The 27,712-nt window shown below is 44.2% G+C and overlaps 1 protein-coding gene across 1 annotated transcript in view; it reads left to right on the forward strand.

Annotated features, from left to right (window-relative positions):
• The window catches only part of LOC136639900 (protein prune homolog 2-like), a 56,912-nt gene that overhangs the window by 11,823 nt on the left and 17,377 nt on the right, over positions 1-27,712 (forward strand). The window contains exons 2-5 of the mRNA XM_066614546.1: positions 12,841-12,920; positions 18,429-18,629; positions 23,086-23,262; positions 26,135-26,237. Coding sequence (XP_066470643.1) covers positions 12,841-12,920; positions 18,429-18,629; positions 23,086-23,262; positions 26,135-26,237 — 561 coding nt within the window. The remainder of the gene's footprint in view (positions 1-12,840; positions 12,921-18,428; positions 18,630-23,085; positions 23,263-26,134; positions 26,238-27,712) is intronic.

Below are 27,712 nucleotides of genomic sequence, written 5' to 3' on the forward strand. Positions count from 1 at the left end.
GTCAGACAAGGTTTATATTACTGGGCTAGATGGACCATTAGCCTTGGCATTATTATATTGTTCATACTGAGCATCACATTTGGTTCTTAAGTCTAGAGAAGAATCGTTAAGGGGCTGTCCTAAAGTTTTAGAAGTTGTTTTCTTTCCCCTGAAGCATCAGAAATGGAAAGGACACCACAGGAGATGAAACAGTTGAAACAATTCATCTGTTATTTGAGCAACTTCCATATGGCTGGAGGCGCAGCGCTCTGGTAATATCTGTACACAACACCTACACATTTGTGCACATTTTTCTTAGGTAAGGAATGTGGTTCTGAATGTGGTTCAATAATGTATCATTCATTTCATGGCACGCAGCCCCCATTGATGGGTGACGCTGGCATGGGAAGGAACCACATGATTCATCCAACACACATGATTCTTCTTTACAGATGTTCCCAAAGCATCATAGGATCCAGGTGAACAGAAGTATCTCCTATAGTGTTTGGCATCATTTGGATTGGCCCTTATGTGAACATAAGAACATAAGAACATAAGAACAGCCCCACTGGATCAGGCCATAGGCCCATCTAGTCCAGCTTCCTGTATCTCACAGCGGCCCACCAAATGCCCCAGGGAGCACACCAGATAACAAGAGACCTCATCCTGGTGCTCTCCCCTACATCTGGCATTCTGACTTAACCCATTCCTAAAATCAGGAGGTTGCGCATACACATCATGGCTTGTACCCCATAATGGATTTTTCCTCCAGAAACTCATCCAATCCCCTTTTAAAGGCGTCTAGGCTAGACGCCAGCACCACATCCTGTGGCAAGGAGTTCCACAGACCGACCACGCGCTGAGTAAAGAAATATTTTCTTTTGTCTGTCCTAACCCGCCCAACACTCAATTTTAGTGGATGTCCCCTGGTTCTGGTATTATGTGAGAGTGTAAAGAGCATCTCCCTATCCACTCTGTCCATCCCCTGCATAATTTTGTATGTCTCAATCATGTCCCCCCTCAAGCGTCTCTTTTCTAGGCTGAAGAGGCCCAAACGCCGTAGCCTTTCCTCATAAGGAAGGTGCCCCAGCCCCGTAATCATCTTAGTCGCTCTCTTTTGCACCTTTTCCATTGTGGGACAGATATGTGTTTGTAAAAAGCAAACTGATGTTTCTTTTATATTTGAAACCTGATGGATTGTGCGCGCTCTCTCTCTTTCTCTCTCTGTGTGAATGCATTCATATGTGTATGCAGCTGGCTGTTGTTGCTGGTGAACTTTTAATGTTATTTTCTCTTGTAATGTAGTTCTCTTGCTTGGGGTATATATTTTTCTTATTCTGCAGATAAATACATAAAGGAATTTATTTGATTCTTGGGTTAGATTATAGTTGGATTAGAATAAAAAATACTCGTAGCACCTTTCTAGACCAACGATTCTATCCAAAACAATTATTCATAATTATATGAAAATCATAAGCTATATCATGAAATCCTGACTAAGCATACACATGTTCCCGCAACATTGGGTAACTTACTGTACAAAGAAATCCAAATTGGGTTCTGTTTCTTTTTAGTGAGAAATATTGTGTCTATAAAGGAATGAAAGGAAAACCAATACAAAAGAAAAAAGTGAAAAATCCCTATAGGTTATAGGGTTGCACATTTTAATCATTTAACTATTTGAGCTCTGTTATGTTAATGTAACATGGAATAAAAAATAAAATATTAAAGATAACCTAACAGTGGGTGAAGAAGTGTGTGTGTGTGTGTGTGTGTGTGTGTAAGAGAGAGAGAGAGAGAGAGAGAGAGAGAGAGAACTGTCCAAAGATGGACACTGCAGTTCAATTGCTACCTCACTCAGTTCATCTGTGGTACAGGATGGTGGTACAGGAACACACATAATTATAAAAGGAGATAGCTATGAACATTTACAAATTTATATGTGTTAGGGCCCAGTCCTATCCAGCTTTCCAGCACTGATGTAATCATGCCAACAAGGTGTGCACTGCATCTTTCGTGAAGACCTTCTCAAGGTAAGGGAACATTTATATCCCTGTATTTGGGGCTGCATTGCAGCTGGATTGGCACTGGAAAGTTGAATAGTATTGGGCTTTTTAGTCTTTAATTAGTTCATATTCAGTACTGTCTGTTGAGTGGCAGCCGCATGTTTCTCCAGGAGGCTTTTGCTATCAGCTTGTTCATACACTGTGACAGAAAGAAAATGCTCAGCATACAGAATGTTTTCAGCCGAAGTATGAAATTGCAAAGAAATGATTTTTTTTTTTAAGTATCACAGTTTGGTAGGGCGCAATTCTAACCAACTTTCCAGCACCGAGGTAGGGGCAATGCAGCTCTGAGGTAAGAGAACAAACATTCCCTTATCTTGAGGAGGCCTCTGTGACTGCCACCCAACTGCAAGATGCAGCACATGCCCCATTGGCACAGCTATGTCAGTACTGGAAAGTTGGTTAGGATTTGGGCCTTAATCTCTTTTTGCCTTTTTGATTTAAGGAATAACTCAGTTCTAACTTCACCCTTGCAGCTACTTCCTTTCTCATGTTGGATAAGTCATCATCTAAAGAATATCAGAAAGGCAGAAATTATTATCATGATTAATCATACATTTATCTCATATGCAAGAGGGATCTGAAGGCCTTAGGAGTGGACCTCAACAAGTGGGAAACCCTGGCCTCTGAGCAGCCCGCTTGGAGGCAGGCTGTGCAACATGGTCTTTCCCAGTTTGAAGAGACACTTGGCCAACAGTCTGAGGCTAATAGGCAAAGAAGGAAGGCCCATAGCCAGGGAGACAGACCAGGGACAGACTGCACTTGCTCCCAGTGTGGAAGGGATTGTCACTCCCGAATCGGCCTTTTCAGCCACACTAGACGCTGTTCCAGAACCACCTTTCAGAGCGCAATACCATAGTCTTTCAAGACTGAAGGTTGCCAACTACTATCTCATATGAAAATTGTTAGTCAGTACTTATAAAGACTTGTGCCATATATAATCAATAAAGATGCTGCATTTAAGGGAACAAGGCAGAAAGAGGCATGCAGATCATTTTTGTTTTGTAAACTGCTTGTATCTCTTGCAAGAGTAGGCTAAAAATTGGGTGAATAATAAGAATAATTAACGTATGGCACAATCCTAACCTGGACTAATGCTGGTGCACTGACCGCTGTGCCGGCCTAGAGTGTCACAAATTCAATGTAAAGCACAGTGTGATACTGATGAGTATGTAGCACCAACGGGAAGGACTGTGTTGTCCTGCTAGTGCTGGATCCTAAAGGAGTGCCTGCTAGAAAAGGGTAGTGCTGGGGTTGGTAGGCAAGGGCAGTGATGGGGTGGATCAGGCCCAGGAGGGGCGGGATCTCAGCACTGGTACACACCCATTTTTATTCCCCCTTCCAGGCTTGAAAACCCAACACGGGACTTCTCAGACTTGCTCCAGCCATTTGGCAGGTGCAGATCCAAGTAGTCCCATTGTGCAGGTTAGGTATTTACATAGAATAAGGGGACACAATCCCCCTTACTTCTGGGTTGGGAGGCCAGATACATGCGACAAACAGCAGTAAGAGGCTCAGGATGGATGGGAGATGCCTGGGAGCTCTGCCCACCAAACTGAACCTCCTACCGCTGTTTGTTGTGTCATGTTCCTGGTTTCACTGCCAGGTGGTGGGTGTCCAGGGGTCCCACAGTACCACGAGATACCACCTCAAGTACCTCTACTGGTACCCATACCACTGGTTGAGAAACACTGCAGTACCATCTGTACTGGCGCTGCTACGCCCTGCAGGCACCTTTTAGGTGGGATTGGCCTGTAAGGCTGTATAGTAACTAAAGTGGGACTGGAAAAACTAGAAGCCTTCCTCAGGAAGGAAGGTACCTTTTCTCATCTCTTTGAAACTGGAATCAGGCAGACAGTAGGACTACCCACATAATGTCCATCAGTGCAGTTGGTACATATTGCTATATGTGGGAGTGACGGCATCTCTGCCCTTCCCCTATGAAGCAAATTGTCCACATATAGGCTCAGTGCAATCAGAGATCCTGCCAGATCTCTGTCATAGGTGAGTCATGGATAGCAACTGTAGAAACGTCAGGACTGGGAGGCACACCAAGAATCAGGACTGAGGAATAAGGAATGAGTCAGATCCAGGAGTCACAGAAGGGAAAGCACCACAGGGACAAGGTGACCTTGTTGCTCAGTCAAAGACCTTGCCCAGACAAGAAGCCCTTTATAACCCTGCTTGTTCAGAGAGATTGCCAGCCTAAATAGACAGTTTTAGTCCAGATCCTGAGAGCCTTTACTATGCTCGTATAGGCTGCAGTTCTTGCAAATCCTCACAAGTGGCAGGCACTTCCTGAATTCTAAGGCGCATAGTTCCAGCTTCTGACAATTTGCAGTGATGTGAACAGATCCTACATGCATGTAGTTTGTATGCACACAAACATACAGGTTGTGCAAAGCACATCTAGGTAAGGGCCGTGGACATGATCCTGCTTCTCCCTTTTCTCATATTGACCATCTCCAAGGCATTTCACGTCTTTGATCTGATGAAATGGGTGGTCCATGAAAGTTGATAATTGCAATAAATTTGATATTCTTTAAAGTGCAGGGCTTAACACCACTCACCAAGACATCAAATAGACAATTTGTGGAATTGTCTGTCAGATAAACATGCCGGCATGAAAAAAGCAAAGTCCAGGCTGTTTGAAATGAAGCCAGTCCCTAAAATAAGAGTATTTTTTTACTAAATTGGTACAAATTATGAAAGTACTGGAACTTTGGCAGGCTTGAAAATGCATCACATGCATTTCTAAATCCTTACAGAACTATTTTGCAGATGTATAGTTATTCTGCAAAGCCAGAGATAAGTACATTCATACATTTTATGAGTAATTGTAAAATGGACTCAGCAAGGGACTTGTGGTGCCTCCTACCACTGATACAGAAAGTAGTTTATTTAAGACTATATGAATGACCCATCAGCACACAGTTCTGTCAAGCATAGAAATTCTCTCTTCTCAGTCAACTGCACTACAGAACTTGTAGAAACATAGGTCTGAGAGATCTACATTTTAGTAACAAATTGCTTCCAACTGTCTATAGTTAGTTGTAGTAAATTGAATAATATGCTTTATACATCTGAATGGAAACTGGTCCCCCAGGTGTATGGCACCAGGTTGCCCAGCAAATCACTTTGATTCCTGTTCTGCTGTAGTGGCCAAATGGGAATTGTCCTTTCTGACCAATCTCAGTGCCAATCACACTGATTGTCTCTAGAGAGAATTTTTGACATATTTATTTTGTAGCCATAGGAACCTCTTTCTGAACAACATGTGGCAGTTGCCAGTTTGGAGAAGAGAGATTCTTCAGACATGGTCTAAGCATGAGCTTAGGAACATGTTGAACTTTGTTTTCTAAATGCCTTTGATTGATAAATTTTAATTTATTTATGGGCTTGATTTTAAATGAAATGTTTTCATAAGTCTGTTTCTGACTTGTGACCTACTACTGTCAGAACGCTTTCTTTTCGTTTTTCTAACCAAGCAAACTGCATCCTGTCTCTGACACTGCAGCTGTTCAAAGTTGTCTGTATAGCATATTTCTGGCTGACTCTGCAACATTTCTTCTGAATGCCCTAGTTAGATGATCAGCATCAAAGACTAATACAAATAATTAATGAGATTTCTTATTAGTCATCTATAGTTGTGTATACTGTTGAAAGTAACCATCTCATTACTAACAAATTTTTAAACCATTCAGAAAGAAAAAGGAGGAAGTCGTTTTACATTAATAATTTATAGCTGTATGGATGTAAATGTTGGTAGACTGCCACCTCAGATGGGTGGAGATACCAGATGAGTGTGCTGCTTACTTAAAGGTCAGTTAAGCAAGCCCCCTAGCCCCTTCCCTCACTTACCTAACAGGGCTCCCTCTGCAGTGCCAATTCACCCTCCTCCTTTCTTCATAAGGGCTCTCTAGGAATAGGAACATACTACTTCCTCCCTTCAGAGGACTTTGAAGAGTCCTGTTGGTGGGGGGAGGGCTTGTAAATCTTCAGAAAGCTTTGTTAACTGGCATATTTGAGTAACCAACAACATCTGTTCCCCTTGTTTGCCAGATAACAAAACTTTTACTGTATTTACCTTCCCCTTGCACAGATGCTGAATCTGCCTGTTTGCTTTCCATTCACCTCAATGCTTTGTTGCGAGGATGCTTAATCACTGAGGCTCCTTTGTGCTTGTTTCACTCACGCGCTGTGAAGGACCGCATGGGGGGCAGAGATGGTTACATGTAAAAAAAAGCAATGTGCTGGTAAGTAGTTTATTGTAAAAGGAAAAAATAGCCAAGCAACTGTCACTGAGTAGCAAGTATCAGTTCAAGATGACTTCTTCAAGAATTATACCAACCAGGAAGGAAGCACAGGCTGCAATTGCTCTGAGATTCAACTTGAGAGGTGATCCAAGGATCATGCTATGGAACTAGGCTAGAAATAGGAAGTGCTTCTTGTGAAAAATTTGATAAGACAGACACATTGGCATGCAAACCTATCTATTCAGTTAGCTTTTTAAAAAAAGAGACAGAAGAGACACATTATTTTTTTTTAATTAATTTATTTCTAGTGTTATGCCTTTGAAGTTTGCTGGTCAGAGAGAGAGAGAGAGAGAGAGAGAGAGAGAGAGAGAGAGAGAGAGATTTGCCTCCTTCGGGTAAGGGGAAAGGAAGTAAGATATCCTTGTGGAATCATGTGCCAGTGATAGAGACTGTGTATCACTCCAAGCCACTCCTTTGAACATTCTTATCATGTCACACTTCTCTTTAAGCTGCATTCTGCAAGCTGGCTGTCAGAGTGGATCTCTTGAGATTCATGGGTCACAGTGTGAATGAACGTGACTCATCATCAGTGGTGAGAACTGAGAGCTGAGATAGCAAATACTTCTGACAATATGTTCAAGAAGAAGCTGAAATTGACTAATTATATAAAATATGTACAGTATAACCTCTTTAAGTTGACCACCCAAGGGACTGGAGGAAATTGGTCCACATAGGGAAGTGGTCAACATATGGGGAAAAAGGCGTTTAAATATTATCATATTTAGCTCTCAGGACAACAAATGCAAGGTCAAGTTATTATTTAGACTGGATTTTTAAAAAGTTTTATTGCAAATATCAATGAGAATTTATGCTTACTATTTATATCATCTCTATCTATATCAAGAGACAGAGAATAAACAGCCCACAATCAGTGTTTAAAAGAACCCCTGAAAATTCATAAGCTTAAAAAAAATTGTAAGTTAAAAAAAATACTTGGTTTCATAGCAGACAGGCAGATCAATACTATCCCTTGCCAGCCCATAGCATGTAGCATGTTACATAGCCCCAACAGCTAAAAACAAAAAACAACAACACTTTTTTAGTTAGGCTGCCTGGCCTCCACTGGGTCTCCTCAGATTCACTAAATGCCAGAAGGTGTTTGATTTGGTCCCTCACTAAAAGCTGTTGAGAAAACTCCACAGTCAGGGAATAAGAGGACAGGTCCTCTCATGGATTGGGAATTGGTTGAGGACCAGGAAATAGAGAGTGGGTGTCAATGGGAAATTGACAAAAAAAGTGGAAAGAGGTGGAAAGTGGAGTGCCTCAAGGATCTGTCCTGGGACTGGTGCTTTTCAATATCTTCATAAATGACCTGGAAACAGGGATAAGCAGGGAGGTGGACAAGTTTGTGGATGACAGTAAACTTTTCTGAGTGGTGAAGACCAGAAGGGATTGTGAAGTGCTCCAGAAGGATCTCTCCAAACTGGAAGAATAGGCAGCAAAATAGCAGTTGTGTTTCAATATAAGTGTAAAGTAATGCACTGGTGATGGGAACCAAAGTGAAAGGACATTGGCTTCACTATGCACAAGCAACCTCATGTCCCTCACAACTTGGTATGTGTCCAGGTACAATCAGCAGCCGGCGCAGGTCTGTCGGCTATGCACAGTGTGCCTACCTATAAAAACCCTTTCGCACACGCGCTAGCAAGTGTAGGCGAGGGATTGTCGCATGGCTTCTTGCTTTTCCAAGATGGAACAAACCAGACAAAACACAGGCCCACAGTATTGCATTCAGTGGGCAACTTACAGAGGGTAAATTAATACTCTGTACAATGGTCGAAGTGGTCAAGATACAACTTATGGAGGTGGTCAATATAGAGAGGTTGGTCTCCCATAGTGTATTAACAGTGTCTGTCCATATTGTGAAAATTAGGTCAACTTGAGGAGGTGGTCATTATAGAAAGGTGGTCAACTTCGGAGGTATATCCTGCCTTAGGCCCTTTTGATTTGGTGGTACCCAAGATAGCTTACAATATTTCTCCCCATATAGTACTAGAATAAAGAAGTTAGCGGGGGGGGGGGTGTATGCCCGTCTGCCTTATTTTTCTCATAGACAGTTGGTGTTTCTCTGGTACAGTTCAGCTTAAGATACCAGCAGATGGAGGCAGAGGTGGTAACTCTCAAATTAACCCAAATTTGAACATTAAAAGATTGTCTGATGGAGTGATCCCTGTCATCATTCCATTTTTCCTCAGGCAGTACAAACCCAGACCTTGGCTTCAGTTTTGGAGCAACAAAGCTTAAGTGGAGTCGTGGAATAGTTTTGCAGCTATGCTGTCCAATTAACTGTTCATAATCCATAGGCATGCGAATGTTATGAATGAATTAAATTATTAGGGTATAGGTTTGTTCCATATTAACAATTATTAACAATCATTTGTTCCATATTAACAATTGCTAAAGTTACTAAGGAAATAGAATGAGAAAGGCCCCAGTACCACACAGAGTTAAATACGAGCATTTATTGTCGTACATTTCAGCATATATTCTGGATAATGGACATGTGAGCCAATTGAAATCAATTGATTTTAGTGTTCTTAATTCTATGTTGCTCCAGCCTCCAAAATATATCTTTATCCTTCTTCAATCCTGATCTTCTTAGTGCAATTCAACAATGTACAAGTAAGCACTTAGTTTGAAGTGTGCAAGTGCTACTTTAAGCAACAAGTTTGTGTACATTCATAGCAAAATTCCTTAGATATAGATTGCAGGGGGAAGAGGAAGAAGAATGACAGGAGAATTTGAAAATATTTGTAACTTCCATTTCCTACTCCAAGGTGTTAAGACACAGGAGAAGAGATTACAAGGTACCGGAATCCTTATCACACACTAAACTGCTAAGATGTAAATGTGTGTCTGGACTGTACTACTTCAGACTGCTGACTTATATAATTAAATGCTCCTCATACCAAAAGAAATGTCTTATACATAGAAAATGAGATTTCCAGGAGTAAGCTAAAATGATTCTGCCTTCTGCATAGAACATTTTTTGTACAGAGAACCTTTCACTCACAAGCAGAATCATATCATTACTAGTTTTTGAAAGGCTCTACTGATAATTTTTTTTCAGTAAATTGCATGAGTTGTTATTGTTAGGTTAGCAATTTGTGAAAGGTTGAACAGTCACAAAAATTACAGGGGACCTTAGTAACAACACGGCCTCTGTTAAACATTGCCTCTGGCATCTCACAGGATGGTTAAAATACATATGCAAAATGTCTACCCTGGCTATGTAGTGAACATAACTGTAGCGTTCTTGGAACTAAGTAATGATACTCCTTACCCACAATTAAATGTATCTGCTCTCTGAATTCCACCATTCAGTCACAAATGTATGCAGCTTGACTTTCAGACCGCTCTGAGTTCTACTGTAATTTCTTTCTCTTAACTCTTTCCACATTGCTGATACTTACATAAACCCACAGCATGTCCCTTGAAACAATCTTTTGCTAAATACTGAAAAGGACCAGTTTGTTTTTTTTATTTCCAGAGAGAGAAGATGCTTCCTTTTTCCCCCCATTGAAACTTTGACATAATTTATTTTACATGTAGATAATCTGCTGCATTGATTGCCCATTAATCATCAATGACTGACAAATTGTACCAAAACTGGCAGAAAGCTTTGAATAACAGGACAACATGGATCATAAAATGACAATCTCCCAAAACACAAATCATGGGAGCCTGAACAGTTCAGGAGTTAACAGTCCAACTCAACATAAATCCCCGCTCAGTGATGCAGCTGCAACGGAGCAGACTATGCTGCATCCCATAGGGGACTTTTGGCTGTTGGAGGTCTCCTTGGAGTAAGGGGACTTTTCTTCCCTTGCCCTGGAGTAAGCCGCAGAAGCTGAAATGGGTTAACTCAGACCTGTGCCAGCAATATTGCTGACGCAGGTCCATGTTGATCCATGCAGGCCCAGGAAAGGGGGTTGGATACACTGTGCGCTGCATCCAGTTCCACTGTCATAAATGACTGCCCCTGACAGCCCAATCCCAGATAGGATTGGGCTCTTGGTGTCTGAAGATCATCTTTGGGGGTTTTATGGATGGTTTTCTTTTTGCAGCACACCAGAAATGGGTGTAGCCTGACCTTCCATGTTATATAGACTAGTAAGGAGCTGGTGGTGAAGTGTCTCTCTCTTCAGACCATGTGTTCTTCCTTTCACAGTTCCCGTTTGCTTTCCGTCCCATGTCATTAGGATCTGAAGTGAACATTCTGGAGTTAAGGGGTTGTTTTTTTGTTGTTGTTTTCTTTGCTGTTTGAGAAATCATGAAAGCTCCTTTGAGATACACCAAACATTTTACTCGCAAATAGTAACTTTAGGAAGCAGCTGAATTTTCAGTAAAATTCAAATCTTGATTTTTTTTCTCTTTCAAATATTCCTAGTTCTCTAAGAGCCCATTCGTGGGCTCAGCGTGCCAGCTCATCTCCGGTGCACACTGTTGCAAACATGCCATAGGGCACGTTTGTGAGTCATACTGCTGGGCGAGCACAGGTAGTATCCCAGTGCTGGCCGGTGCTGAGCTACCACTGGGCAGGCACCCAACCTCCACCGCTCGGTGGTCGTGCGGACCGCAGAGCAGCAGAGAGGTAAGTGGTGGGAGGTGGGGAGGAGGTGTTCCGGGAGAGGGGAGGGGAGGAAGTGTTTTGGGGAGGCAGGGAGAGGCGGGGGGAGGTGTTCCAGGGGGAATTAGCGGGGAGGGAGGAGGCAGGACTGGTGGAGCAAATGGATCCAAAGCCTCCCTCTTGGGTTTGCCTTCTTACACAGAGGTTCTTGATTCATAGCCCACCTTTGAGTTGGCGATGAATCGAATCGCCTTATTGCGGGGCTACTCCATTTACCTAGGGGATGGGGACAAAACCCTTGTCCCAAGGTGCTGCCGGTGGCTGCCTTGCATGCACAGGATGTGGTGGCAGCCATTTTTGGCATCGCTGCAACTGCGCACCCTGGGCAGCTCAGGATTGGGCTGTAACACAACTGAATTACATAAGAACATAAGAACAGCCCCACTGGATCAGGCCATAGGCCCATCTAGTCCAGCTTCCTGTATCTCACAGCGGCCCACCAAATGCCCCAGGGAGCACACCAGATAACAAGAGACCTCATCCTGGTGCCCTCCCTTGCATCTGGCATTCTGACATAACCCATTTCTAAAATCAGGAGGTTGTGCATACACATCATGGCTTGTACCCCGTAATGGATTTTTCCTCCAGAAACTTGTCCAATCCCCTTTTAAAGGCCTCTAGGCTAGACGCCAGCACCACATCGTTCAGCAAGGAGTTCCACAGACCGACCACATGCTGAGTAAAGAAATATTTTCTTTTGTCTGTCCTAACCCGCCCAACACTCAATTTTAGTGGATGTCCCCTGGTTCTGGTATTATGTGAGAGTGTAAAGAGCATCTCCCTATCCACTCTGTCCATCCCCTGCATAATTTTGTATGTCTCAATCATGTCCCCCCTCAGGTGTCTCTTTTCTAGGCTGAAGAGGCCCAAACACCGTAGCCTTTCCTCATAAGGAAGGTGCCCCAGCACCGTAATCATCTTAGTCGCTCTCTTTTGCACCTTTTCCATTTCCACTATATCTTTTTTGAGATGCCGTGACCAGAACTGGACACAATACTCCAGGTGTGGCCTTACCATCGATTTGTACAACGGCATTATAATATTAGCTGTTTTGTTCTCAATACCTTTTCTAATGATCCCAAGCATAGAATTGGCCTTCTTCACTGCCGCCGCACATTGGGTCGACACTTTCATCGACCTGTCCACCACCACCCCAAGATCTCTCTCCTGATCTGTCACAGACAGCTCAGAACCCATCAGCCTATATCTAAAGTTTTGATTTTTTGCCCCAATATGCATGACTTTACACTTACTGACATTGAAGCGCATCTGCCATTTTGCTGCCCATTCTGCCAGTCTGGAGAGATCCTTCTGGAGTTCCTCACAATCACTTCTGGTCTTCACTACTCGGAAAAGTTTGGTGTCGTCCGCAAACTTTGCCACCTCACTGCTCACCCCTGTCTCCAGGTCATTTATGAAGAGGTTGAAAAGCACCGGTCCCAGGACAGATCCTTGGGGCACACCGCTTTTCACCTCTCTCCATTGTGAAAATTGCCCATTGAAACCCACTCTCTGTTTCCTGGCCTTCAACCAGTTCTCAATCCATGAGAGGACCTGTCCTCTAATTCCCTGACTGTGGAGTTTTTTCAGTAGCCTTTGGTGAGGGACCGTGTCGAACGCCTTCTGAAAGTCCAGATATACAATGTCTACAGGTTCTCCCGCATCCACATGCCTGTTGACTTTTTCAAAGAATTCTATAAGGTTCGTGAGGCCAATTCTTTTCAAAACTTGGGCATTTTTGTTTTTCCCTGCATTCCTCTCCCTGTCCTCAGTGAAAACAATAAATAGGTGTTGTATTGCAATTTCTCTACTATAAATCCAAACAAAAATGTTTGTCTGTGTGTTTCAGATTGTTACCAGAGCATGCAGGAATGGATATGCCCTTTAATGAGGCTGTGCTAGGTTCCAGTGCTACAGAGATGAGACCTGGTAAGGCAACCTTTAAATTATCTTTTTAATCTTCTGTTTTACTTAAGCATTTAATTATTCATCGAGAAGCCTGTTTCTGTGCTGCTACAGTATCCAGTGTTAGAAGAAAAAGTGTTAACTGCTTTATTTAGTTAATTCCATGGTTCTCTCGACAAATGATCATCATTCCCAGTGCACCATCCACTTTCTCCTCTGCTTTAGTGACATAAGGCTGTGAATGCACTAAGCTCATGTGATAATTAGCTGCTCTGCACTTCCCTGCTAAATTTGTCTACAGCCTACATGGGGTTGGCTTCCACATAAAGACATACCAGTCAAAACAAACAGTTCCAATTGTTGCCCGAGGTACTGTGGTTAGGAGAGAAGCCTTTTTCCATATTAGACCCCTTTCCTCAACACTACACGCACAGGTGATATCTAAGGTGGATCTGTATGACAGCAGACCAGGCTGTAAGATAGGGATAGAATTATTCTAGGAAGTGTAGTATTATTCTATGAATGGACAGGTATCATTGGAGCAACAGGAATTTCATGAATTTGAACTACTGATCTGAATCCTGACCCGAAACGCCATTTAAATCCATTAAAAATGCAAGTATGTTTGTTAAACTTGGATTCCATATCAGCATACATTGTACATAAAACAACCTTAATACTATCCTCCTTGCTAATACTGTAGGACAGGGGTGGGCAAACTTTCAAATTTTAAGCTTTCAAACTTTCAAAACAAGCTTTCAAACAGCTTTCAAAACAGCTTGAGATGACAAGCTACACCAGCTGAAATTCCTTCTTCTGTACAATTGTTAAAGGTCCAGGATCCCTAAAGTTGAAAGTTTGCCCACCCCTACTGTAGGAGAATATAACAGTTTTTGACTTTCAGTGCATGCATTAAAGCTCCTTTAAAAGCATTAGCTAACCAACTTACAGTACAATCCTATGCAGGTATACTCAGACATAAACCCCATTGTGTTCAATGAAGCTTACTCCTAGGACTGTGTGCATAGGATTGCAGCCTAAGAGCCCAATGCTAAGCTCTCAAGGTGTGCCGCTGCGGTGGCACCAAAAACAACTGCCACCGCATCCTGCGCGCCTTCAGCAGCTGCGGGTGGCACCTCAGGAGGAGACTTTCATCCCCTTCCCCCGGGTAAAGGGAGTAGCCCCGCAATGGTCGGTGGTGAAGTAAGAGCCTTCTTGTCAGGCGCTGAGCCTAATGAAAAGGCTCTGGATCTGGTGGAGCGTTGCTCCATTGGTCCCACCTCCCTCCCTCCCTGCTCCCACCCCCTGGCATGCCTCCCCCCACCCTCTCCCAGCCTCCCGCTTCCCCATCATGTCCCCTCAACACCCTCTCCCCACCCTCCACCCGCCTCCCCCCTCCCCGGAACACCTCCTCCCTGCCTCCCCCACCACCTCTGCTTTCCTCTCCATGGCTTGGTGGTCCATGAGACTGCCAAGCAGCAGCGGCTGGGTGCCCGCCCGCCACTAGCCCAGCACCAGCCAGCACTGGGCTGGCATGGGCGGTCGCCAGGCGTTAGAGCTGGCAAATGTGCCTTACGCGTTTGCCCTACGTACCTTATGGGTTGCTAGGTTTGGGCTCTAACTCCTTTACTAACTCCTTTAAAGCATTAGTTTTAAACATTTGAAGTTTCTCAAATAAATACATGCAGATTAGAACAAGGGATGTCTGCCAAGAGAAATTACCGCAGATACTTGCCTATAAGTCAATCTCACAGATAAGTTGAGGGTGGGTTTTGAGCTGAAAATCATGGAATTTTCTATGACCCTCAGATAAGTTGGGTGTGTGTCTGATTACAGTTTTGTCTGATTTTACCCAAGGCCAGATCCTGAAAAATAACCTACCAGTAATTGTTACCTAAGAACTGCACAGTCTCTAATTTATTAAAAATATAGTAATTGTTCATAAGATAATTTTTATTCATTAACTTTTTAAATTCTTGTCTTTGCAAACTTTTTATAAACACTATCAGAGTAAGTTCACTGTAAACAACATACCAGTAGAACAGTAGTTCCCAACCTGGGGTGCATGTAACCCCGGAGCACTCATCAGGACCTTTAGGGGTACTTTTTAGAATAATGGCAGAAAAAGGCAGGTAGTGCTCCAGAATGCAGGGCCAGCAAAGTTGGAAGGGAGGTAGCTAGTTGACTGTGAAAGCCCCACCAATAGCTAGTTTTTGGTTACACAGGCCTACAAAATTGAGGGTCAGAAAGGTTTTTCCCAAACTTTATGGTGGTTTGGGGTGCCAATTCCAAAAATGGCATCCGCTTTGCCCCATCACATCTAGTTTTGGAGATATAGTATAGCCTCATTACTGAATGGTTCAAGCAGCTTCCTCATGAGAAAGCCATGGTGTAGAGTCTGAAAAACTTAGAATTTTGCCACCCCCTTCCAGGAATGCCAGTGCATGTGAACTTCCTTTCTGTGAGTATTCAGAATATGCATGTATTCTGTTCTTCCAAATTGGGCCAGGCTTCAGCTGTGTGGAAAAAATCCCAAAAGAACATGATAGAAAAATTTTTGTGCAAGTCCCATTGAAATGAATGTGCAGGTGCATGGTACACAAGAGCACTATTCATTTCAATGGTGCTTGCACAGAATACTTTCACAGAAACTTGTGTCCATACAGAATCTTTAAATGAAAATTTCTGAAATACATGGAAGTTCAAGACTTGATGTGAATTCCACTTTTGGGCAAAGGCAGGACTTCTTTTTGGCCTCTGTGTAGTCACACCCATGAATTCTCTTCCTGTAGAGAACTTCATTTGGAAACTTCTAGCTAAGCTTTTAGCGAGAGCCTCACCCTTTCCTTAAAGGACTACATGCACAAAGAGGGAATGCTGGAACCATTCCCATCAGTTTTTCAACTGCTACTGTAGTAGTATTAAAAAGATTATCTTCAGCAGCCAGGCACATACACACACACTCTGCTCCCCCTCTGTGAAAAACTGATCAATATTTCCAGTGCAACTTCAGCACAAATACATACCTGCTTAGTGTTTCAAGTATTTAATGAGAAAATAGTTGTAATCAGTATGTGAGTTGAAAATACAATAGTTCTTTGCAGGGCTTTTTTTCTAATGGAACGCGGGGGGACGGAGTTCTGGCACCTTTTTGCAGGGGCCCCTCCCCTTTGGAGGCATTCCAGGAGGGGGAGGGAGCAAAACAGAGGCATTCGTGGGTGGGTGCTGGGGGGTGCAGGGTGGGCAGGTGCCTGACCCCTGCCTGACCGCACAACGACCCCCTCCTGCCCCCACCTCCAAGCTCTCGCCTGAGCCCAGCCCGCCTCCCCTCCCCCCCGCGCTCTGCTTCCCAGCCGATGGAGGGCGTGGGGGACACGCACCGACGCAGAGGAGGAGGACAGATAGCCAGCCAGCCAGCCAGCCAGCCAGGGAGACGGGCTGCGGCACCCACAGAACGCCCAGGTACTGGCTTGGCAGAGGAGGAGGGGAAGGAAGCTGGCTGGTGCAGCCCTTGTGCCAATCTACAGCACGAGCCTAGGCGTGTCTACTCAGAAGTAAGTCTCATTGTGCTCAATGGGGCTTGCTCCTGGGAAAGGGTGCATAGCCTTGCAGCCTGAGAGCCCAAGCCTATGCATGTCTACTCAGAAGTAAGTTCCATTGTGTTCAATGGAGCTTACTCCTAGGAAAGTGTCATAGCATTGCAGCCTGAGTAGACAGGCAGAGGAAGAGCTCTGAGGCTGCAGTCCTGTCCACACTTTCCTGGGAGGAAGCCCCACTGCCTCTACTGGGACTGACTTCTAAGGAGACAGGCAGAGGAAGGGCTCTGAGGCTGCAGTCCTGTCCACACTTTTCTGGGAGGAAGCCCCACTGCCTCTACTGGGACTGACTTCTGAGGAGACAGCCATCAGCTTTGGCTCTGAGGCTGCAGTCCTCTCCACTTTCCTGGGAGGAAGCCCCATTGACTCTAATGGGACTGCTGAGTAGACAGGCACAGGATTGGGCCCTGAGGCTGCCATCCTATCCACAGTAAGCCCCATTCACTAAAGTGGACATCTGAGTAGACATGCATAGGGTTGGGCTCTTAGGCTGCAATCCTAGGCACTTTCCTGGGAGTAAGCTCCATTGACTAGAACAAGACTTACTTCAGAGTAGACATACCTAGGATTGGGCTCTTAATCTTGGCAGAGATATATATCTGCACCCGTTTTCACATGCTAAGGGCAGGTGAAAAGGGATTCTGCGTGTGTACAACGTGCTGTCCAGCCTTGCCAGAGATCCTCCTCATCCTTCCCCCACAAGCATGCCCTCCGCCAGCCAGCGTTTGCAGCTCCTCTCCAGCAATGCACAGCAGCTGCTCAGGGCAGCAGAGAACATACAATTGCATGCCAATCGCCTTCCCAAAGATGCAGAGTATTCTGATACCTGAATTAAACCATATTTAATAGCTTGTTTGCAAACGTAGCTGTTTCTGTGTGCACCTAAGGACCCCTCTCGTGTAAGAATTCCTTTTTTGTTCTTACTCCCACAGTTGCTTAGAGTAATTTTACTACATGGAACTCATGTAAGCCATTTTTCGGAATCCATTCACTGCTTCCTCTCCTCGAAGTAGTGCCACCCTACATACTACCCGCTACAAGTGCACATGTACAATATTTTTCCCCATGTGTAGAAAAAGTAGCTAGGGGGAAGGGGATGTGGAGATTGACAGCCCAATCCTATGCATGTCTACTCAGAAGTAAGTTCATCTTTAGGGGGAAGCACATAAAAAATATTTTATTTCTTCAATAAAAAATGGTAGATAAATAAATAAATAAAAGATTAACAAGTTGTGAGTTCCTGCACCTTTTCTTTTACAAAAAAAGCACTGGTTCTTTGCTATAACATTATATTGTATAATACAATGTATTATTTGTGTGTGTGTGTGTGTGTGTGTAAAATAAATTATAACTATAAATTATATTATTTATGTATTATAAATCTTCTAAAATGTCTCCTAACATTATATTATATTATAACCATATATTGTAAGGTCTTTGATGTAAATTGAAGTCCCTGGATGTTGGATATTTGAATGCAGGTTTTCTTTTAAAGTCACGTAAGTAACTTTCCATTCAAACTTCAAAGCAGGGGTGTCAAACAAAAGGCCTGCAGGCCAAATGCAGTCCCAAGAAGCAATTTATTTGATCCTCATTATAATTTGGCTCTCCTAGCATGGTAAGCGGGCTGTTGCATATCTTGAAAATATGAACAAGATTTGCACATTTTCTCTTCTGTCATTTGCAGCTAATGAGTTTCTGTGTGAGAACAAAGTGCTTATTTCTGGTTATCATCTGCTTAATGACAACACTTCCTGCTTAATTATGTAACTTCTGGCCCTTAGTAAGCTGCCTGAATGCCAACCGGCCTCTGTATGAAACAGAGTTGACACCCTTGTATTAGAGTTTGGAATGACTAGCTGGTACAGAAATAGTTACATGCAGTGTAGTAGTTTTAATCTAAAACAGAGATTCTTCTATCTTCATACTTATTTAGAGCCCCCCAATTCTCTAGATTTGGATGGCTCCCATCCCAGAAGGATAAAGCTGGCTGCTCCAAATATCAATCTCTCTTTGGATCAGAGTGAAGGATCTGTCCTTTCTGATGATAACCTGGACACTCCAGATGAAATTGATATCAATGTAGATGATCTTGACACACCGGATGAGGCAGATTCTTTTGAATATGCTGGACACGGTAATGAAATAAATTGGGAAGGTAAAAGAGCACAAATAGTGATGAAATACGTGTTGTTTTATTTAGGTTTAATGTTGGTAGGCAGTTCTCACTCTAGGGGTTCAGCTGTCAACTCAGCTTTACATTCTGCATTATTGAAATGATGATTTCAGATTCCAAGTATACAGTATAAAGCTCTAGTAAAATACAGTACTGCTTTCATGCTATACAGGTGGTGCCTCTGCATCCATGAGTGATCCGTTCCCAGATGCCCACAGAGACCATGTGTTTCCACCCGTGGCCTCCGCGAGCTCCTAGACGCAAAAAAAAGACATTCTAGTTTATCATCAAAACTGGACGTGACATTTGTATGCCTTTAAAAGGTATTAGGAGGGCCGGGGAAGCCAGGATGCAGCTCTGGTCACCATCAGAGGGCTCAGCTTGGGCCAAGTCTGGCTCATCGTGGGTCTGGGGGACCCACATTGAGCCAGATTCACGAATGGAGATTCCATGGATAAATAGACTCAACCTGTAGTAACAATTTTGGTTTCAGGTTAAATATTTGTATTGATACAAGGGTTTCAGTGTTTGATAGATTAAGGGCGCAATCCTAACCAACTTTCCAGCACTGACATAGCTGTGGCAATGTGGCATGCACTGCATCCTGCATGGGAGGGAGTCAAGGGGGCCTCTTCAAGGTAAGGGCATGTTTATTACCTTACCTTGGGACTGCATTGTCAGGCTAGGTCAGTGCTGGAAAGTTGGTTAAGATTGCGCCCAAAGGCTTCTGGCCCAGTGGGTCTACTCAGATCTGCACAAGCTGGTGCAAGTCCACATGAACTCATGAAGGCAAATTGGGCCCTGGAAGGAGGTTAAGATTCGGCAGATGCTGCTGCCACCAAACCCACCCTCTTCTGGACCCAATCCACCCACTCCCTGCCCCCATTTCACCCCCTCCCACCCCTACTCCCTCCCTGCCTCCCTCTGACTCTCTGCACAATCCCACCTGAGACTGTGGGCATCCAGTGTCCATCGCCATGCAGAGCTGCTTCCAACAGCAGCCAGCGCTCCAGCTTGTCACCTTTTGTGACAACTGTAAAGTGCATTATGCCAGTGGAATACTAGTTCTGTTGGCGTAATGCCACAATAGGATTGGGCCATAAATGTGTCTCATGCCTAGTATAGTTTAGTGAAATTTACAGCTCTTCTGCCTGAGATTGTAACTAGCTCAGCAAGGTTAAAATAGTGCCTATAAAGAACAACACCTTCACCATTTTGAGGAAGAATTGTTCCCCAAATATATGATTAAGGAAGTATTGGATATGAAAGCAGAAGCTCTGAGACTTTTGCAGAGGTTGCTGAATACTCTCATTCTATAGAGAGTATGCATGACAAATTCTGTTTTAGCTGTTTCTCAAACAAGAGGAAACCTCTAGAACAGCATTTCTCAAAGTGTGGTTTGTAGTCCACTGGTGTGTCACAATCCAGTGTATGCTGGGTCTCAAACCCTTGTGCTGGGCCATGACACAGTGCTCCCTATAGTTCCAAAATGCCTTCTTGGGAGCCCCTGGAAGATGCTCTGGATCGCGCCAGGCCTGCAATAGACTCCACTGGCCTCCTTAGCCCCCAGAATGCCCCGTGGAAGTGACCAGAAGCAACTTCCTGTCACTTCTGTGGGTCATTCGGGGACCTGTAGAGGCCAGTTAAGTGGGTTGTGGGCAGAGTGCAACCCAGAAGTAGCTTCTGGGGTTCCCCAGAATGTATTTTGTTGCTACAGGGAGCAACGTGTTGTGACCCACCACGGAGAATGAGGATCAGTCCTGGCCTGTGGTGGGCCTGAGGGGCAGGGGGGTAAAAGCCCCAGGCGCCACACCTGCAGACCCTGTTGTGGCACCACCTCTGCCCACCACAGCGCTGCTGCTGCCTCCACCTGTCCTCTGGAGCCATTCTGGGGGCAGGCAAAGCCCCATGCTGTCTCTTCTGGGCACTCTGAAAGCCTTCTGAGGCCTCCAGTATGCTTTTAACAGGACTTCTATTTTCCAATCAGAAGACTTTTGGAATGCCAAAGAAAGTTGCATGAGGCTCCACAGTGAAGGCAAGTATCCCCAGGGAGGGGCAGCATGTTGCAGGAGATGGTGTGTTGCAGACCTGGCCCTGGAGTGGCACAAGGGCCAGGTCCATTACTGATCCTGGCACTAAAATGCTTGGGAACCACTGCTCTAGGAAATACCGTTTTGAAAGGAACTCCCCAGTCAGGTCTTTGTTGCTCAATATTTGCTAGTATACATCTAGATGGGTTTTTTTTATGTTTCTGCTTTTGCAATAGATGGTTTTCTAAACTTATTCCATAGCTGTTTTTCCTGTTTTGTTTAGTGATTGGCTTCCTTTGCTTTTCTCAATGTAATTGCGCTGTAACATGTTTCTGTGAAAAGCTGGTATAAATCTCTGAAATTGCTGTATTATAATGTAACTGAGGACATATTTTAGTAGTGTTGTTTTTGCAGATATCAGTAACGTCAGCTTTTAAAAATTACACAGGGCTACCTGCTTTTTTTAGTTGCCAAGGATTTTTGAAAGAATTTAGAATATTTTGGGGGTGCTGAATCAAAAAATAGCATTGATTTTTGCCTGATTGGCTCCAATTTTGGAGGTATGTCATAGCTAGCTTACCATATTTTTCACTCCATAAGACGCACCTGACCATAAGACACACCTAGTTTTTAGAGGAGGAAAACAGGAAAAAATTATTCTAAACCAAATAGTGTAATAAAATATTTAATAAACTATAACAGAATAACATTTGAACCATGTAAAGTGAACAGCAGTCAACAGTGGCATTAAGAACCATTATCACTGTCGTTAACAAATGGAGAGACTTAAAGGTTTGAGTACTCTAGTTTTCTGGAAACCCCAAGAACTCATCATTGCTAGAGTCAGAATTTATGAAGCTCACAAAAGCAGGTGCACACAAATAGGGGATCACATTATCTTTCTGCTACAGTGATGTTCTGCCAAATTCCAATCCACTGGGCCTCGTGCCCTCTTAAGTCTGATCAGTCCCCCTTGTGCAACTCACCAGTGCAGCAAGCAAAAGTGAGTCCAGTTCTAGTCCACAGATGCCAGGTAAATCAGTCCCATCAATCAGAGTTGCCAAATCAGAGTCCAGAGCTAATAAGCCAAATTACAGTCCAAGGTCAGGTTCCAGGTAGGTCAGTCAAATCCATCAGGGTATCCAAGTCCAGTCACAATCCACAGTCAGATTCCAAATTCAATAAACCCAGTCAGTCTCCTCTCCTACCTCCAACCTGCACTCCTTCAAAACCCACAAACCCTTTCTGCCTCAGGTACTCCTTATATCCCTGAGGGCCCTATTGCCTTCCAGTGGCTGCAGCTGTGCAGCACACTCTGCTGAATCCCCAGGCCTTACCCTTAAAGGGGCCACTGCTGACACCACATCTACCTCCTCACCAGATCTTCTGTGATTCCAATACAAATGAACAAGTGGAAAGTCCAACCACAACTTGAATTCTCAAGACACAACAAACCTCTGGATTTATGGTGATTTACCTGGGGCTTGTGTAATAAGCAAACACTGGCATTCTGACCAAGGAGACAGTTTTTTCTTTGTGATGGGGGGGGGCTTACGTTCAGATGCTGGATGAGGTGAGTGAAAGCGCCCCTCCCCTGCTGTGTGAGTGTGTGTGGGGGGGGCAGAGCATCTGTGTGTGTAAGAGAAGGGGACATCCTGTGTGTGTGTGAGAGAGGGGGGAAAGTGTTTGTGTTGCAGAGAAGTTGTGATGCCCCAGGCTTGGGGTGGGGGGAGAGAGAGGCTGTGATGCTCCAGGTTTGGGGGTGAGAGAGGATGTGATGCTCCAGGCTTGGGGTGGGGGGGAAAGAGAGGCTGTGATGCTCCAGGCTTGGGGGGGAGAGAGAGGCTTTCCTGGGAGTAAGCCCCCCTGACGCTAATGGGACTTACTTCAGAGTAGGCATGCACAGGATTGGGCAGTGAGACTGCCACCCCACCCACACTTTCCTGGGAGTGAGCCCCAGTGACTCTGAGACTTACTTCTGAGTAGCCTCTGACTGGGAAGCAGAGCAGAGCGGGCAGGGGGCGGGGCCAGGGCTGGGGCGGAGTTTTTTTGTTTTTTTTGCAGTATTTGCTCCATAAGATGCACACACTCCCCCCCCCCCCACTTTTTTTGGGGGAAAAAGTGCATCTTATGGAGCGAAAAATATGGTATATGCTGATTCAAGCAACCTCCTTAAGAGGAAGCCATGATGTCAGCTTCTTAGCAAGGAAGCTGCTTTGATCAGCATATATGCTGTTCCTCCAAAACTTGAGCCAATGGGCAAAATAGATGCTATTTTTGGATTCAGCACCCCAAATATACCCAAGAATAGGACTAACTTTTAAGACAGCAAAGTTTGTGTAGGCCTGTGTTATTGTTGCTGTCATTGCTATTGTTATTATTTTCAGAAGTGCAACCAGCTATTAAGAATGCTGTCCAGGATGAATCTGAATCCATTCCAGAATATACTGCTGAGGAAGAACGAGAGGACAACAGGTTATGGAGAACAGTTGTCATTGGAGAACAGGAACAGAGGATTGATATGAAAGCCATTGAGCCTTATAAAAGGGTCATATCTCATGGAGGTAGGAAAAAATGTAAATTTGTTAGAATGTTGTGGAATAGATAAGCAAGTTCAAATTATGACAATAGACTTCCTGCAAACATAATAAGGGTGCAATCCTAACCCCTTATGTCAGAGCTTTCCAGCACTGGCATAGCTGTGCCAGTGGGGCATGTGCTGCATCCTGCAGTTGGGTGTCACTCATGGAGGCCTCCTCAAAGTCAGGGAATGTTTGTTCCCTTACCCCAAAGCTGCATTGCCCTTATGTCAGTGCTTATGTCAGTGCTAGCACTGACATAAGGGTTTAGGATTGCGCCCTAAATTTACTTTTTGAAGAAACAGGTCTGGATCTAAAGGGCTATGCAGAGAGCTCCACCTGTGACGTTTTGGGCTATTCTTGGGCTATTGAAAAGTTCACTCTCTAAGCTATAGGAATAATTTATTTGCCATAAGAAATGTTCTATAATTCATTGATTAATTCTACTCTGTGAATGAAATACTCCATTTTCCAGACTATTTTCTGTATTTCAGTGTTCATTGTGAATCCCTGGGGTTTAAATACCACATGTACAGTTGACTCATGAGCCAGTGCTCAAGTTTTCCTGTTGTCTGGCAGCAAAAGTATTCAACCTGACCTTAGCAAACTGAATTCCTTCTTAGTTTTTAGTCTTCTTGAGTTCTGACTCATGAAAACTCACCTTTAATATATAAACAAGGGATAATGAATTCATTTGAGATTATACTGGACGCAATCTACTTATTATGGAGTAGTTCTACTGACGTTAATAAAGTTAGGATGTACAGGTTGAGCCTATTTATTGGCAGATTTCGTATCCACAGATCTGGCTGAGTTCAGGTCCAGAGGCTCTTCTGAGGTCTGTGGAGACCTCCACGAGCCTCTGAAGGTGTTGTAAGGCCTCTAGGTGGCCTTAGAACATCACTTCCGGTTTTGCTTCAAAACCCCAGTGCAGCTTCATTTGGCTTCGGAGGCTTTAAGGGGTGCCTTGCCATGAATTTTTTTTATTTGCAGTTTTTTGGTATCCACAGGGGGTTCAGGAACAGATTCCCCACGAATAACAATGCACCACCTGTACATATATTATTACAGTCATACTGACTTTCTCTCAGTTGAATTACTGTGGTACAACCTGGAGAGACTGCATGGACTTCCAACAATCAAGGAATCAGAAAACAATTCAGTAGTATTTCTACTACACCTAAAGTAGCAAGCAGGAGGAGAACTAGGGGAAGAATGGGGCAGGAAGGTTGGCGTTCATCAAGACCTAGTCCTGGCATCTTTTTTCAGTGATGGAGCTCAGTTCTGCAACATGTGAGGGAATAATATTCTTGAGTAGCCCTGGTAACTGGAACTAACTAAGAGTTCAATTCTGGCTTGCTGCCAGCGTGCACTGTCGCAAACATGGCATAAGGCACTTTTGCATGCCTTACCACCCGGCGAGTGCCTGTGCTAGCTCAGCACCAGGCGGGCATACGGCCTCCGCCGCTGGGCAGTCGCACAGACCACCAAGCCGCAGCACGGTAAGCAGGGGCAGGGGTAGGCAGGGAGGAGGTGTTGCGGGGAGGCAGAAGGTAGAGAGAGGGTGGGGAGGAGGCATGATGGGGAGGCGGGAGGCAGGGAGAGGGCAGGCAGGAGGCGTGGGGGGGGAGGGAGAGAGGTGATCCTGTCCGTTTGTGTGGGGCTCAGCACCCTACACGAACGCCTTTACCTTTATGCCTTATGTGAATTGAGTAGTGCCATTGCAGGGTTACTTCCCTTCTCCCAAGGTGCCGCCCGCGGTAGCACGTGGTGTGCAGGATGCAGCGGCAGCAGTTTTCGGTGCCACCGAAGCTGCGTGCCATGGGAGCTCAGGTTTGGGCTGTAACATGGGAATTGGGTCTCCTGAGTTTACACCACTACCCATGTGGAGATTCACAAAAAGGAACCTAGCAGGAATTCAGGCCCAAAGGAATTCTCAAGTCTTTTTAGACAGCTATGGGAAAGGCCAATGATCTCTTTCACTAACTGAGGTAGTTCATTGTGGCAAATCTGTAAAATTCTGCCATGTATAAGGAGGTATAACAAAATGCTCAGGTTGAATTAGGTTGGTCAGTGTTTTCTATAGTCAAACCTTACTGAAGATAGAACTTGGATGAGTCTGGACTTCAGGCATTAGTTCATTTGAATCTCTCTGCATAGTTGTATTGCTTACAAAGCTGGACTTAGAGCCCAATTTTATCTCCCACCATATTATACCATGAAGCTGCACTCACGGAGTGTATGCTGCATGCTATGGTGTGGGGGGGCGGGGCAACCAGATAGCCTGGGAGAGGTAAGTAAAAACATATTGTACCTCTCTTTAGGCTGCCTGGCTGCCAATGGGTGTCCTTGGACCCATGTCAGCTATTTTAGTGGTATACATCTGAGGAGATGCAGAGGGTGTGTCAGGCCAGGAAAACAGGGATAGGATCCTGGTATATGCCGCTGCTACCAAGATCCTTCCCCAAACTGCCCCTGAACCTCCCTGCCCTCCCCTGCTCTCAACCCCAAATCTCCTCCAAACCACCCACAACTTGCCATCCACCAGCACCTAACTTGCTCTGGCATGGACTGGGTCCATCTCTGGCAGGCGCGTGGAGCCTCCAGCTGTTTGTGCCAGTGGCTCTGATGCTCATGACAGCAGCCTGATATTTGCAGTGCTGCTGTGGTGGATTGTGAGATCTACTGTTGTAAATGCCGGATTGGGTCATTAATGAGCAGTAGATTTTGTGGCCTTTTTGCTATCTACAAGCAAGATTCTCAAGAGCTGTGGCAGCTTATCAGAGATGTAACCATGCAATCAGTACACTGCCTATTGTCTTTTTTTTTTATACGTGCGTGTTTGTTTGCTCCACAGGATACTATGGTGATGGTCTAAATGCAATCATTGTATTTGCTGCATGTTTTCTACCAGACAGCACCAGAACTGATTACAACTATGTCATGGAAAATCTTTTCCTGTGAGTCATGGGGTTGAACAGTGTGGTCAGCTTTGGAAGATTAATGCCTGTAACTGCTTAGTGATAGATAACCACCATTTACTAGAGATAAGTTGGGGATTTAAAAGTCCAGGAAGAAAGTGATTTAAATGCCTTGGGAACAACTCCTTTGATATACTATTTACTCAGATAGTAGAAGTAGTTATTTTGTTTACATGTGGAAAGAAAATGTTCAGGGCATATTAGATTCATCTTCTACTTTGAGTGTTCTCTGAACTTTAGCATAACTCTATGGTGTTTAAGGTCACTCAAAGCCAACATAAAAAGACCAAGACAAATGCGGACAGTTCCTTTCATTTCCTTAAGATATAAGGGATATTTTGATTTGTTTTGCTGCTAACTATAAATGAAATTTTCCCTTATTTACTCACATTTCTGAAGGCCTGTTCACACATTTTGCCATATGGTAGCACAATCAAATCATTGAATGCTATCTCCCAACCCATGGCCACATGCATCCACCACATGCAGAATCAACTTTCGGCACACTGTTGAGCACTGGTAAAACTATGTAGGTGGTAGCTTGACCAAAGTTGAATCCTATGCATGGCAGACTCGCTTCCCACAAACTGAGTACAAGCACGCACAGAATTTTCAACTGCACCCAGTTGTCACATTAATAGTCCTGAGTTACTGTGGAGATGACCATTTCAAATGCACATTCCTTGTCCAACTAGTTCTATAGGCATCCTTTATAAGCATTCTCAATAGTCTATAACAGCAACTGAAAATTAGTAACCTGAATCTTACACATAGTTATTAGTAGTGGCCCAGAAGTTGCTGCTCTATGGCTTCTTCCTGTGTCACTGGTAATATAAGAAGTGGGAAATTATGTGAGATACCATAGATACTCAGGTATAGTATGTGAAATTTTTGCCAAGTAATCAAGCTCCAATTATCACTTCGCCTTATCTCCAGGTCAATCAGAGGGCAGAACCTTTCAACTCTGAAGAGTTTCCTTTCTCTGCTAAGCTCAGGCAGGCACCTCCTTAGTTGCTATAGTAATTTTCCTGGGAAATTCCAGCCAAAGTTAACCTTTTATTCTCCTTCCTTCTGCTGCAACCTGGTTCCTTCTTGCAAATGCATGCATGCATTTGGCAGAAGTCTTTTTTTTCAACACCAGGATGGGATCTCCTTTCCATTTGAAGCAACGTCCCAGGCTACAATTCAGTGCACCATTACTTAAGAATTACACCCATGGAAAGCAGTGGGTCTACTTCTGAGTAAAAAGGGTTGCAAATATATGCAACTGCATCTTTCTGCTGGGAATTGAATTGCACACTCCCAGTTATGTGTTATGGGTTGTATGTTGTACTTAGAGCTTCTGGCTTAACACACCAGACACCTTAAAGGTGGATTTGATTCACGTTTCTCCTGCAGTGGTTCCCAACCTTTTTCACTTGCATATCCCTTGGCAGTCCATTTCCATAAATTGT

Source organism: Tiliqua scincoides, chromosome 2 (genome assembly GCF_035046505.1).
Source record: "Tiliqua scincoides isolate rTilSci1 chromosome 2, rTilSci1.hap2, whole genome shotgun sequence".
Classification (NCBI taxonomy): Eukaryota; Metazoa; Chordata; class Lepidosauria; order Squamata; family Scincidae; genus Tiliqua; species Tiliqua scincoides.